The sequence below is a fragment of the Aspergillus niger genome (assembly GCF_000002855.4).
Source record: "Aspergillus niger supercontig An14".
Classification (NCBI taxonomy): domain Eukaryota; kingdom Fungi; phylum Ascomycota; class Eurotiomycetes; order Eurotiales; family Aspergillaceae; genus Aspergillus; species Aspergillus niger.
In genome coordinates, this window is record NT_166529.1 from 17671 (window position 1) to 31680 (window position 14010).

Genomic DNA, 14010 nt, shown 5'->3' on the forward strand with positions numbered 1-14010 from the left:
AAATTCAGGAGCTCGCTTGCTTCAACCGCTCGGCTTCCAGCTCCCGCTCGGCTTGCTGATAGTATTTGGCCGTGTCGACGCCATGCTTGTATTGCAGTTAGTAACCAATTTGGTATTCAGCGCTGATGATTACGTATGAAAGGCGGTCGCTCCTCCATTGCACTTACCTGGTCATGGTTGACTAGGTTGAACCATGGAAGAACATGGATAAATAGCTCAGAGTATCTAGAGTTTCGAGCAGCAACTCCTTGCAGGTATGAGGAGACTTTGGATGTGCCATATAGGGACTCCCCTTTCTTGACTTTGTCCACCATCTCCTTCATATCCATATCAGCTTCCCTCGAATTCTCTGTGAAGCCATAGAAGCGGTCTGTACAAGAGCGTTAGTGTTAAAAAAGATGTAGACCAAAACCATGGTTGCACTGACTGCAGGATCTCTGATAGACCACGTGAAGACCTCCAATAAGGCCAATGGCTGTTGCTAGGCGCATCACAGGAGCGAACCCTCCCCTGCCCACATGGGATGGGCTCACTCTTTCCATAATCCAGAACGCAAGAGGAGACGCAGCGGCCATTCCGCCGCCCACTGCGTAGTCAGAGGGTCGTGCATATCCGAAAACTCGTCTCAGGTGCCTGGTTTGAAAAGTGAGTCAATTGCAATATGGTAACGTCAAGCTAGTCCATACGGGTCGGAGTCAATTAGCTACAAAAGCTCAAGTTAGCCGCAAGATCCGTAAGTCCAAGTCGAATAAAGAACATCGACCCTACCGGGTAGTCCGTATTGGCCCGCTTCGGGGGGACAAGAATTGATTTGTGATCAGTCGCCATTGTGACCGGGCTGGGACGGTGGAGGATGAATTATAATGGACGTTTCTGGATTGGCTTCCACTTCAATGGAGATGGAAGTCGGACGGAGTTGTGCCAAGCACAATGCTATACCGGTTGTAGACTAGCAAACTGTTCATAATTACAAAGCAAAAATAATGCACATATACAGTTATGCCGAAATGGCTGTTATGACCCGTTGTCACGCTAATCCGACCGCCTACCATACTCTGATACTATGATGCTACTGGTCTTACCTTTCCTGGCAAATTAGCTGAGAGCCTGGCACGCGTCTCGAGTGACGCGTAACTTTATCCGTTCACAGCTGTTCGCGATGGTCATATTTGCGAGTTCCTATCGAAGTATGCGTACTGCTTGCTCGGTCAACAAGAATAAAATCATCTGAGAAGGCTGTAATTTTCACCATCTTTAAGACATCAGGAGGTTCATCGGAAAATGGAAAAAGATGTGGGCTACTCAAACCCATCAATGGATCAGGATGATACATTGTTCGATTATGATGCCGGCTTAGAGGGCACATTGCAAGATATAGCTGTGGATCCCAAGAGGGATGAACCTATTGCTGCACCAGTATTAGGTCTGGATGAAAAGGTCACAATCACTAAGCAGCGACGATTTACAGTCAAGTTGGATGAGAGCCGGTGAGACTGACATCCGGCGTAGCGCTCTGAATACAGGCTTATTGCTTCCTAGGTTACTGTCACACGCCGGAATACCAAAACTGCGTTCTACAGCGAAGTCGAAACTGAAATTCAAAGGCAAAGGGCATGAGGTCTGCTAGAACCGATTTGTATAGTCGCCGAGGGACCACTGCGTGGCTAACTGTTTTTCAAAGTTTTCGGATGCCGCTCGACTCTTAAATTTTTATCAACTATGGCTCGATGATTTGTTCCCTCGTGCGAAGTTCGCCGATGGATTGGCTATGATAGAGAAACTGGGTCACTCGAAACGCTTGCAGACGATGCGAAGAGAATGGATAGACGAGGAAAAGCCGAGACTTTCCGCAGCTGACTCTGAAGATGCGCAACAAGCGAAATCTTCGAGCCCACATACCCGTGACAATAGTATGCCTATTGGGCATCTTGAAAAAGCCAACGCTATCATAGGCCGAGGAGATAACGTGGCACAGGCGCCCCCAACACAGGGCCTTGGAGAGCCATCTTCACTTCTGCTAGGAGGCATTCTACAACAGGAGGATTTGTTTGTGTCTGATGATGAAAGTGTTCCAAGGGAAATCATAGAAGAAGGTGCTCATGAAAATAATGATGATGATGATGATGATGAGCTGGAAGCACTTCTTCGGGAGCACGAGGATGGTTTTATTGGTAACAATAATCTGGCAGGATCAGATATAAGGGCTTGACTCAGTAGGCCTATAGGTAACCTGGGTCCTTTAAATGACATCGATATTTTGAGGATTACAACTACTCAATGCACTAATACATGATTCATACAGTGGGCGAATTGTTTATACATAGCGTAAATTCCACAAGAACGGTCTACGAACCAGCTCGGTCTTTTTTTACTTGTCCTTGCTCCTTTTCTCTAGTTTACGAATGACTTATAAAACATAAAGTACATGTATTATCGGAAATGCCGAGATGCGGCAGATACCAGCATAATGTGCCCTTTCTCTCTCTTTTTCTATTTTCCTTTTTATTCTATTTTCCTCTTCTTCCGTGTCTGCAATGTATTTATTGACTGGTCTAAGCGTAATCAACAATACTGCTAAGACAATTGAAACACGCCCTTGCAATGGACCCATTGGAGACGAATTTGAAGTGCCGGTGTGCCTCCCTTTTCTTCCCTGGCATTAGCTTATAAATTATGCTAATGCTGCAGGCTCTGTGAACACAGAGAATTGACCACCACCACCTGCCCAGTTTAACTTCTTACCACGAACGGCAGTATTCTCGATGACAGTCGCTACTTCGATGTCATCAGGTGTACCTTGGCCCGTTTGATAGGTGGCGGAAAAGCCCCACGACCAAGGACGACCCTCTACATCAATGACGAGTGAATGGTCTGAACCGGCTGCAACAGCAATGGCCTTGACTCCAGGAACAGCTTTGGGATCTATCAAGATACGAGGCCGCCCACGCTCGTCCTTGATGACCGCATCCTCGGCTAGACTATCGATTTTCAGACCTGTCTGGTAGCCATCCAATCGTCCCCATACAAGGCACTCGCCATCATTAGCGATAGCAAGCGAATGATGGGCGCCGCCGCAGATTTGTGTGACTGCTTTTCCAGATAGCGAATCCACGACGGTGGGGTGCACAATCGCAGCTTCGTCATCACCGGCACCAGCCCTGATACCCGTTTCGCCGAAACTGTTCAGACCCCATGCGTAAACCTTTCCAGACTGATGAACAGCGAATGAATGGAAAGCACCACAGCCAATATGCACAATATTCTTCGGCAGGCCAAACTCGCGCGGCTGCAGACCGTTCAGCCTGTTTCGCTCAATGATACGACGGCCCAGTTGGTTTTGCTGACCCGAACCCCATGATAACACAGCACCTTTATCATTCAGTGCTAAGACGTGATTATCGCCACATGCCAGGTGTTTGATTTTCTTCAAAGACGGTATCAGACTAGGCGTATGTTGGACTTTATTGGCGGCATCAAAACCTAAGATACCATCATTGCTCTAAATCGCCTCTTAGCTCAAGCAGCTCTGTATACAAGGGCGTGCAAAGCTTGACTTACTCTGAATGTTCCCCAACCATAAACTTGACCATCATCTGTAAGGGCAAAGCTTGAGCTGTCGCCAGCAGCGACTTGAACGAAGACGGTGTCTTTCGGGAAAGCCTCTGACGGAATAGCGGTGGGAGTTGATTCGTAGGGGTTTAGAGCAATGTCATCATCGGATTCCGAGTCTGACCCATTGTTGGCTTCGTCGATATCTTTGTACCCACCATCCCAAGCAGTATCTCTGCCAAGGGCTCCTTGATCGTTGACGCCCCATGTAAGGATCCTGTTGTCATACGTAAGCGCAACGCAATGCATGCCACCAACAGCGACCTGGACAGCACCGACACGGTCCGCTGGCAAGTTGGCATTCAACCGAGGCCGCTTCACATCAACTGCATTCTTAGCAGATCCTAGCCCCAACTCGCCTGAGCTGCCTTCACCGCACACATAGACATTTAATCGAGTGGTTGGCGCATGGTTGATGACCACCTTCGGCTTCAGTTTAGTAACCCGGGGTTTAGCAACACGAGCTTTCTTCAAATCGCGAGCAGGAGCTTCATCGATAACTTCTGCTTTCCGCTTCTCACGTCTCGCAGGCTCAGCTTCATGCTTCTTGCTTGCAAGGTTGTCGACTGTTCCACCTTTGGTAGCTGTGGTGGATTTCACGGGTTGTCTCTTGGTGGTCTTCTTGGGCTTCGAAGGGGTCTCTCGCTTGTCAATTGGAACTTTGCGAGCAGTAGTGGTCGTGGCGGTTGTCTTATTCGCTTTCGTTGTTGTTCTGGTGGTTGCCTTTGTAGTTGCTTTCGTAGCTGCCTTCGTCGTAGTAGTTGTAGTAGATGTGGCCCGTTTACCCTTTGCCGTCGCAGCTGATGCCGCAGCCGGCTTGGGTGCGCTTTTCTTGGGTGGCATAGTCACAATCGAACTAACAGCTAGGTCTTGGCAGATAGGCGGTTGCAGTGGGCCACAGGAATACACGGGATCGTATCAGGGATGGAAGGGTTGGAAAGAGGTAGGAGTTACACCAGCGAACCGGGTATTAAGCTGCTAAGAACGAATGGAAAAGGAGGAGGGGGTGGGGGGAGAGCAAACCACCGAAGAGGCGTTGGACGATTGAAAAGCAAAAGGAGCAAGGAAGAAAGGGTGGGGAATGTCGCCCATGCGATACGAGGTCCGGTGTTGTTGTTTTGTTGTTGTTTTCTATCTGATTTTTAGAGCAACACTAAGGAACAATGGCGGCCGTGAAACAGAGAACGCCGCTGTTTCAACACCAATCCAGAAGACGCCCAGAAGTAGTTATATGTTTGGCTAGAAGATTGTCTGGTTATTCACCCCCATGGAGGTTCTTTGTTCCCATTTTTATTCCTTTATATTTTATTATATTATTTTAGTTTTCGTCTATCTTTGTGCCCTGAAGTATGTAATAGACTGTAGTACCGGCCTAGAAACGCCTGCATGAAGTTGGTTCTCTCCGGGAGCTCAACCCCTTCCATTGCTCGGACATTCTTGACTACTACTAGTAGGGACTGCTATCTCTCGCCAAGCTGCCATGTGTTGCAGAAGGCAATCCTCGCGACTGTTACTGTAGAACATTCATCGTGACTCCGCTGACAGCCACCTTGGGTTTTGGGCATACCTTCTGTTCTCAACAACAATGGTATGTTTTACGACTCGACATTGGTAGCAGGGGACTCTGCAGGGGGCGCAACCCGTATTCTCCCACACATTATAACGTTCTGACCCAGGGGCGTCCATTTCACATCCCTAGGGTTCAGAGCAGCGTTTGGCTTGCCTTCTTGATCCCGCTTGGAATCTGGGCTCACACTTACTCCACCAGAACCAAGATAGGTTGGGGCGACAGTAACAATGATAGAATCAATGAATTCGGTGTATTCGGGGTTCAAAAGCTCACTCAAAACGGTCCCGCCGCCTTCGATCATGACGCTTTTGATCCCCTCAGATGCCAGCGCACGTAGTATGGCTTCCCAGCGCAGCCGCCAGTTTTGATTGTACTCCATGATACGGAGGTAATCACCCCCGTAGCCTTTCAGCATCATCAACTTCTGCGGGTCAATCCTGGCCCCCGGAGATACCACTACCCACGGCGCCTTGCCTTTCCCTTCTACTGCAGTCCTTAGCATTCGGCAGTCTGGATGTACGGGCCATCGTCCTGTGGGATCGACTACCACTGGCCGCGGTTGCCACATCCTTCCAAGGCCACCGAACCCGCCTGCACCTTCCAGCCTACAGTTTAGCCCGGGGTTGTCTGCAAGCACTGTTCCAACTCCAATGAGGATCGCGTCATGGCGTGACCTGAGATAGTGGGTCATCAGTTTGGCCTCTGGTCCAGATAGAACAGTCTGCATGCCTGGAAGGAGTGATATCTTAGAGTCCATCGACGATGCATAGGATAGGGTGACATGAGGGAACTGGCGTCGATCATTGTGCTTTGGAAGATAAGGCTCAAGAAATTCTAAAGGAAACTGAGGGAAGGAGAGCGTATCCGGGGGTAAGGATGAGTGTATGGCTGCATTCGATAGTAACTTGTCGCCCGGGGTATTGCTGATACCATCAGCCGCTCGCATCCTCACAATGCCATGACCCTTGTGATATTCATAGCCTTCATGCGCCACAAGTTTAACGTCGGGGTTCTGTATCCTCCACTTCGCCGAGACGTTGCGCACGTCCGTCACTGTACAAAATTTCCCCCCAGCTTCAATTAGCTTTTCAGGTTCTTCCTGGAACTTCGTGAAGATCGAGGAAGGCAAATAGCCCTTGATTGCTTCCCTCCGCGCAAACTCCATTAGTCCAGAATTTCGCTTCACTCGGTCAATATAATCGAGATCATGCGAATGTACCTGACTGCTCCCTGGAGTCCTCGCAATTGTCACCGTCGAATATGCTCCTTCAAATTTGACAACTTTGATTTGGAAGTTGCAGATACCACCCTCCCGCACCCTCTTCTTTCGAGGGCGTTTGCCTTCAGGAAGAGGCCGAGTTTCTGACGTACGATGAGTGGGGCGTCGCAGTCGACACATATAATAGTCCGTAGTGCAATGCCCTTCTTTGCTGGAATTAGACCTCTGTTTGACCCATACATTGTCGATGAACGGCCAATAAGTCTCAAATTCCTCCAGGCTGATCTCTATGGGATCCTTGCACTCGAACATTACTTGGCGTATCCGTGCAAGATTTGGGGGATTGTTGATGAGATTGTGGTTCGTGGCCGAGCTTGAGTCCCTTGACCGGGAGTCACGGCCGGGATCATCGGCATCTGGCTCTCTAGGGATATGGTCGCTCGCGGAGTTGTGGTCGCTTCCTAGCTGTATGGGTCCTTGTACATCCGATTCCTCTGGTCTTGCAGACCCCGCCGCAGTCCCAGAGAAGTGGTCGGTTTCGAGAACCGCATCGCGGAGTATGGGTTCGGTGGGCGTTGTATTATCATTGTGGTTGCGGTTGTTGTCATTCTCGTAAAAAGTCACCATGCGTCCGTTCAATGTAGCTTCTTCTAATCCACCTTTTGCACGGTTCGAAGCATCAGCGTGCGATGACCCTGACCCAGAATCAGGTGATAATGATTTCGTACTCGTATAAGACGCGTCTGAGTGGTCATGTTCCATGTCGAACATTGGAGATTCTGAGGCTTGACCAAGGGCAGCTTAAGACACGTACAGTGTGGTCCAATATCGGGTCGAAAGGGCCCCGCAGCTAGCCTGCTCAATTCATGGCTCAAGAACGATGTGCCTGTTGTACTGCTGTCATGAAAAACGTGATGCCTGCTGTCTATTAATGCAAACCATTCACTTATAGGCGTTCTTCCTCAGCCGAAAGAGTTCGGGGTCAGATTAGACCTTGTGCTGGGACCAAGCAGCCATTCAATTCCCTCCGTCATTCAGCCGATGTTCTTGGCGCCCTATCTTGCGGAAAGCACCCGCGCTTGCCGGAAACCAAGCGCCTTCTAGATAACTATTCAGGCTTCGTACTCTTTAATCTCTACGAGCTTGTGGATACTTAAAAACTATTTGGGTACACATTTAAATGTTACAGGGTAATAAGTATGTGGTGTTATTTTAGCAGCTACCTCGGTTACGACATTGCAGGTGGAATCTAGTCGCGTACAAAGCAATATAGCAGTCAAGAACGTGCTAAAGCCCGTTGCGATCTCTTATCGGGCTGCTTTGTCAATAAGCTCCGATCTCTGCTCCAGCTCGCGCCAGCGTCTCATACACTTTCGGCGGCAGCTTGTATTTGACCATCCCAGAGAATATCATCAGATCCTTGGCCATGACGAGCAACTCATCCGCCAGTCCCTGTCTTATTTCGTTCTCATATGTACCAGAATTTAATCGTTCCCTTTCATGACCGATACATGTGATACACCACATGATCACATGGCCGACATTATGGGAAATAATCGGCGGGAAGGACGAAAAGGCTTGGGCAGCGCTCCTAATGTAGGGAACGGCGCCTCGGGCTCGCAACGGCAGAATGCTCAGATCATTGATAGCCTAGAGGAAGTCCGTTAGTTTGGTCGCTGCCAGTTAACACAAGTATAAGATCAACCTACATCCAGAGCCGGCGTCCATTTTGCTGCCTCAACTTCCAACTTGGCCTCCATCATCCTAAGTAGCAATCCGCACGCATCGCGATTGACTTGACGGATTCGTTGGTAATACATCGCGTTTGCATTATACAACCCAATCATATTCCTTGCCAGAACAACTGGATTATCCACGGTTGTTAAGCTGAGACTGCCACCGGCTTCCAGCTCATGATCATCGGTCCGAGGCCTCAAAGGCTGCAATTTCAGGGCGGGTCCGCCCAGTTCTACAGCAACGGCGTCAGACAGCGCTCGATTGATGATATCAATGACGCGGTCGTAATCCTCAGCGAGGTGATATAATAGGACCGCATCCGTAATAAGACCCTTGTCATCGGCGATAGCTGCTGCTTGCAGAGTGATCGTCTTGAGGAACTCATCTTGATCGACTAGCTTGATCAGGCTAATACGTTGTTCAATCAGCCCCTTGATTCTGCTTCCGTCTGATCTGATGTCGCCCAGCAACTTAGCAAAGTCCCTAGTCTCAAGAATAAATTCCCGCAATGCTTCATGGCACACAGAAGCTTGAGATTTACCCAGAGCTCCGGGGAGGTCGGCGTTAAGGCATAACAACGTAAAGTAATCAATTGCGGCTTCCACATATCCCGTCCGAAATTCTCTGGTGTATTGTGTGATTAGATAGCCGAAATTGATCTGTGGGTATTGCTTTACAGTAAAGGACACTGCGGCTGTTAGGTTTTCCTATAGGATTCATCACGGTATATCGGGTTTCCAACTCACATATCTCTTCACCTGACGTGTAAAAATCAGAGACGCGCAAGATACCATAATAAGCCAAGGCAATGGCAAAGTGCACAGCTGTGATCGGAGCATAAGAACCGAGGTATGAAACAGCCTGTTCGAACATTCCTCCCAATATTTGCAGGAAGAAAAAGGTTCCATAGCCTCCAGGTCCCTCTTGGCCTTTCCCGAATACTCTCTGACCGATTTCTGTGATGTCAGCTTGAATGTCTTCGAGCCCGAAAACATCGCCAGCAATTTCCTCCGCTCTATCATCTTCCCTAGCCATACTAAACTGTAACCACATCCAGTCTTCAACACTTTGATTTATACCGTCTAAGCGTCTGCGGCCAAGTTCACAACGCCCAATAATTTTGTAGCAAGCCATACGGTAAGGATCAACCGTGTTATCAGGCGCGTTGCGAGACCGTTGTTGATATTCGCCGTTGATCTTTTGTTGCAGGTCCCTAGGCAACCGTCGGTTTTGCGCATATGTAGTCATGTATGTGACAAATTTGTGATCCAATGACCGAAAGCCGGGATCCTGGCTCACATATTCTGCAGCTTCGGTAACGAAACCACAGCGGAGGAGGTAGAAAATAAGAATCCAGCAATAATCCTGGCCAACCATCTGCAACTCCGTACCATCTGGAGCAAGGTCTTTCCGTGCTGCTCTGAGCCGAATATAGGCACGGATTTTATTGGTCACAGTTGGTATGCCACCGAGTTGCGCCTCCCGAGGGTTTTTGGTAATCACATTCTCGACATCATCGTAGAAGAGCTTCTCCAGGAAAGACCTGGAGCCTTCAACAATCCGTTTCCGCAGACTTACTGCTCTGCGCGAATTTGGGCTGTCATCCAAGTAATCTTGGGCGAAATGACGTTCCACGAGAGCTGAGGGATCAGTCATGTTAATAGCGTCTGGAGACTCTCCAACAATGCTTATCAAAGCTCTATAAGCATCGTACAGCTGTCGAGGTACCTGGAAAAGTCAGTCAACCGCGCACGGGGCTTTGTTTAGGAAACTTACATCGCCGCCAGCATGCCCTTCAACATCAGAAAACTCATGAAGGACCGGAAATGCTCTAGTCTGTAGCCTGGCAGAGTTTAGCAGCCGAACCTTGTCTGCATAATAGCCCATTTTTTCTCGCAAGAAGCGAAGATCAGAGTGACCACTCGCGCCCTCATTGCGTTCTATAGAATCTTCGAAGAGCCGGATGCTTGCTGTTCCTGTTCCTGGGATCCCGATGACGGATTTCTCTAGAGCGGAGCGTCCGAATACACTTCGCCGACCTGTAGATGTAGGGCCACTTGTGGATGCAGGGCCGAGCTGTTTGGATCGCCGCACCGAGCGTCCGAAGCCACCTCTCACATCGCCAGCGCCATCGTCCTTTTGCGCCAGCCCGAAGTGCTGAAATATCTTGCGGCGTTGTTCCTCCCAATCCATGTCAACCTTCTCTTCCAAGAACGAGTCAAAGTCTCTCTGGGTCCGAGCAAGGCTCTCATTGATCATCACCTGACGGCCACGCTGCTGTATGTTTTTCAAGAATTTTTGATTGTCTGGGTCAAAGGAATCTTGTTCTCTCAGCGGTGTCGCTACAGATGCCTGAGGGTCCAAAGCCTTCAGATCCCGTAAGGCGTGGCCAGGAGATACACCTGAAGCCGCAAGCAAGTAATGGCTGGATTATATATTAGAATATCAGCTGACCAAGATCGGAAGCAGAAGCATCGGGCGTAAGGAGGTTGAACTTACGCTTTGCTGTGTGGTACATGAGGTTGGAATTCCTTTGATCCACCAGCACCAAGCTCCCTGGCCTTTCTGCGAATGTCGTCCAGACCTAATTGAAGACTCGGTAGCTCCTCGAAGTTGCCGTTTTGTGCAATTGCAGAAATTGGTCTCTTTTTACCGCGTTCTAGTAAACTGTTAAAAAAGGCAGGTTGAGTCGCCTGACTGGATGATTGCGGTGCATTCGTCTGTGTTTGATCTTGTCCAAAGACCGAGCTCGAAGTAGGCTGCTGCTGCGCTTGCGACTGCTTTGCGAAACTTGTTCCACCTGCAAGGCCCGGCGTCCCAGATGGGTTCCCAAAGAGACTCGATGATTGCGTAGCAGCTCCTAAGCCACCCCCGCCAAAGAGGGAGCCGGTGTTCGTGGAGGTCATTAGAGGATTTAGGGGCTGATGCCGTTTGTGTTTATCCAGCAGTCTCCGAACGTCCACTGTAGATGCTATCCAAATTAACACTATAAGCATCAATTTCTTCAAAGCAAGTTTGAAAACATTGCGGCTCACCGTCAGAAAGTAAAAGGAAATGAGTATAAGACCTTTTTTAGATCGACCCTGATTCCGTCTTCGCTCGGTTTGCGATCCGACAAGTCAGTTGATAAACTGTTTTGGCGTGCAGTCCCAGATTCCGTAGGTATGTCGGACTTACTTTTTTGCCGAGCTTTGTCGGGCTTACCAGAGATTCATCTCTGCATTGTTCCAGTGATCGGACCGGCTTTCCCTCACTTCAATCTGCTAATTACCTCCCCACTCCGGGTAGTCGATCTCAACTATCGGCGCAAGTTTGGCCCAGCTCATTAATATAGCATAGTTAATTTTCATCCCAGGGGCTCGGCTTGACGTGCCGCTACACAATGCCGGTATTTCAGGCCAAGACGTTTCGACGCGCAACAACAGCATCGTCTACTCTCGGCGAACGAATTGGTGCAGCTTACCGGGCTCATCTAACCAAGCGCCCATTTCTACTCTTCGGCCTTCCTTTTATTATGATAATAGTTGCCGGGTCTTTTGCTTTAACACCCGCTGCCGCTCTGAGGTACGAGCGGTACGATCGCAAAGTTAAACAATTAAGTCAAGAGGAAGCAATCAACCTAGGCCTCAAAGGGCCCGATGGCGACGAGGGTATTAAGCGAAATCCACGGCGACGAATCATTGGTGATGAAAGGGAGGAGTACTATGTCAGTATACACCCTAATCGGTCAAGCGAGGATTTGCGGAATACGGCTGGGATGTGGGATAGCAGCTAATCCAGTACCACTGCTACAGCGGCTCATGGCCAAAGATCTTGATGATTGGGAGCAAAAGAGAGTACAACGCTTCAAAGGCGAACCCGATGGGAAACTCTGAGATGCGCCACGCTTGCTTCAATAATAACCCCGACATGGTTCACTATTTGGTGGTAGCCACATAAATGCGACGTCTTTTCCCTTTCAACCCTCTAATGCCTGATGTAACTCAGTCTTGGCTATGGTCGCATAGTGGTATGTGATGATAACAGCATCGCGCATTTGCGACCTAAGTGGTTGAACGTCACTAATATTATAGATCTTCTATAGAGTCGATAAGCATTTCTTCTAAGAGTCAAACTATGGAGATTCTATGCCATGCTGCCTTCTTGGTGCTATCTGCTGTTTCACCTCGTTGCAGCAGCTGATACGAATGCTGTATGTTAGTAAGTATCTTAGTCTTAGTTGTACACCACAAGGACCTACTTAGTTTTCTACTAATGTCTCACTTGTCACGTACCAAACGAAGCGTATCCAACCAGCCAATATTCATGGTTGACAAGAAGCAATTCCAACGTGGTGAATCATGTATATATCATAAATACTCCTCGGGATAAGTATGAGAGAGGGGCCCAGGCTGAGCCACTGGCTTATCTGCCTTGATCTTGGGTCAATATCGTGCACAGCATTAAGGGCACCATAGTTGCGCATACACACTCCTACAGAGATCACGCGTGGAATCAGCTTAGGCAGCCTTAGGCAGCTAGCAGTAACCTTATATGGCCCCCACTATGTATTTCGGCTATTCTGGACAGTAGCAACTAGAGCCAAGTCAGCCGGCTACTTTGTCAAGGCTTTGTTGCCTCCTGTTAGAGTGTAATCGCGATATGCCTACGAATTTGACACGACTATGTCGTGGAAGTTTACGCGGATGTGGGGGAGAAAACCTAGTCCTTTCCACCGTCAAGGAAATACTTAGAGGAAGGGGGTAATTGAACTGAACAAGAAGGTAGGCACTCTAACAGATTGAAGCACTCATTCCCGATCTGGATCCTCTCCATAATCTCTACACAAGGATTCTATGTGCGCTGTCTGTCTAAATTGGATCATTGTACGCATAACAGAGTCCTGCCTTCCTGTTGCACCTTTCGCATGTCTTTTGGGAGGGGAAAGAGTGCTGGGGTTACGATGGACTCGCCACACCTTTCCCGGTTCCTGGTGGCTCTGAGTGATCCAGACCGGCCGCTGCTGCGTGGGTAACGAGTGGCTCTGCACACTTTGCCGCTTCCCGAGCCTCTGCCACCAACCCATAACGTCATATCCAGAGAACGACGTCGTTCCCTCCGGTTTTCTCACCAGCCCATTCGCTCTTCCACGCAGCCTTTCTCGGTTGCTGGCCCCCAATCCCCCTACGTGCTTAAATGATGGCTGTGGATCAGTGATATCAGCCATATCCCTCTGTCCCCCACTTTCCTCTTCTCAAGTCTTCCATTGGCTTAGAATTCTGCTCTGCTGGAAGTACGAGCTTTGGGCCCCTTCAGTGAGACGTGGAATTCCTGCGACTGCAGCTTTGGTCAAGAGAACACGACTCCTCATGCCTTTCGGTATATCGGTCACTTAGGATCTTCATCACTGAGTGCTTTCTTCGCTGAAATTATTACATTCCTTTAGTAGGACACTGCTATCTCATCGGAACCACCCGAGAATTTGCTGTTCGCCAGGCCGATTACGCAGTGTGACTACCATCGCCTCCAGCTATTTCTGTATTTGCCCCTCCGCATTTACCCGTTTAGACCGTCTTCTCAGCCCGACCCCTCGAAGACAGGTTGGCGACGGGTCACTTCACAAGCCTACGCTCTCATTCAGGCCTAGTATCTACGCTTTCGATGAGTAGCTACTGGATTTCTGTTGACAGACTGAGACGGACCAGCGTGCATATTTCATGGGAAAGCAGTGTGCTTTTTCCACCAGTTGTCGGAGAAAATAATATTGCTCACGGTTGCTGAGCTGGGTCTTCAACTCCAGAGATCATATCCATCGCGCTATGGCAATGAATGTTTAAATGTTGACGTGTCAATTTAATAAGCTGGCAAGCAGAAGGAAGACACTGATAGTCTTTTC

The 14010-nt window shown here is 49.0% G+C and overlaps 7 protein-coding genes across 7 annotated transcripts; 3 read left to right on the forward strand and 4 right to left on the reverse strand.

The window, feature by feature from the left end:
• Positions 1 to 4: 4 nt before the first annotated feature.
• On the reverse strand, positions 5 to 828 carry An14g00060 (uncharacterized protein; the record flags this gene model as incomplete). Its single annotated transcript, XM_001400598.3, has 5 exons — positions 5 to 85; positions 168 to 370; positions 428 to 633; positions 687 to 703; positions 769 to 828. 5 exons carry the CDS (start codon positions 826 to 828, stop codon positions 5 to 7), a joined length of 567 nt encoding a protein of 188 aa, XP_001400635.1.
• A 453-nt stretch (positions 829 to 1281) lies between these two features.
• An14g00070 (uncharacterized protein) lies at positions 1282 to 2209 on the forward strand (the record flags this gene model as incomplete). Its single annotated transcript, XM_059744001.1, has 2 exons — positions 1282 to 1437; positions 1643 to 2209. The coding sequence occupies 2 exons, from the start codon at positions 1282 to 1284 to the stop codon at positions 2207 to 2209; spliced, it is 723 nt and encodes a 240-aa protein (XP_059602216.1).
• Positions 2210 to 2671: 462 nt separating this feature from the next.
• Positions 2672 to 4452, reverse strand: An14g00080 (uncharacterized protein; the record flags this gene model as incomplete). Its single annotated transcript, XM_001400600.3, has 2 exons — positions 2672 to 3499; positions 3559 to 4452. 2 exons carry the CDS (start codon positions 4450 to 4452, stop codon positions 2672 to 2674), a joined length of 1722 nt encoding a protein of 573 aa, XP_001400637.1.
• Positions 4453 to 5204: 752 nt separating this feature from the next.
• On the reverse strand, positions 5205 to 7160 carry An14g00090 (uncharacterized protein; the record flags this gene model as incomplete). The annotated part of the gene is made up of 1 exon (XM_001400601.3): positions 5205 to 7160. One exon carries the CDS (start codon positions 7158 to 7160, stop codon positions 5205 to 5207), a length of 1956 nt encoding a protein of 651 aa, XP_001400638.3.
• A 561-nt stretch (positions 7161 to 7721) lies between these two features.
• An14g00100 (uncharacterized protein) lies at positions 7722 to 11131 on the reverse strand (the record flags this gene model as incomplete). Its single annotated transcript, XM_059744002.1, has 6 exons — positions 7722 to 8048; positions 8108 to 8823; positions 8882 to 9775; positions 9908 to 10141; positions 10247 to 10560; positions 10635 to 11131. 6 exons carry the CDS (start codon positions 11129 to 11131, stop codon positions 7722 to 7724), a joined length of 2982 nt encoding a protein of 993 aa, XP_059602217.1.
• Positions 11132 to 11517: 386 nt separating this feature from the next.
• On the forward strand, positions 11518 to 12074 carry An14g00110 (uncharacterized protein; the record flags this gene model as incomplete). Its single annotated transcript, XM_059744003.1, has 2 exons — positions 11518 to 11841; positions 11907 to 12074. 2 exons carry the CDS (start codon positions 11518 to 11520, stop codon positions 12072 to 12074), a joined length of 492 nt encoding a protein of 163 aa, XP_059602218.1.
• Positions 12075 to 12508: 434 nt separating this feature from the next.
• Positions 12509 to 13761, forward strand: An14g00120 (hypothetical protein; the record flags this gene model as incomplete). Its single annotated transcript, XM_059744004.1, has 5 exons — positions 12509 to 12558; positions 12649 to 12757; positions 13056 to 13117; positions 13183 to 13501; positions 13564 to 13761. 5 exons carry the CDS (start codon positions 12509 to 12511, stop codon positions 13759 to 13761), a joined length of 738 nt encoding a protein of 245 aa, XP_059602219.1.
• Between the last annotated feature and the right edge of the window lie 249 nt (positions 13762 to 14010).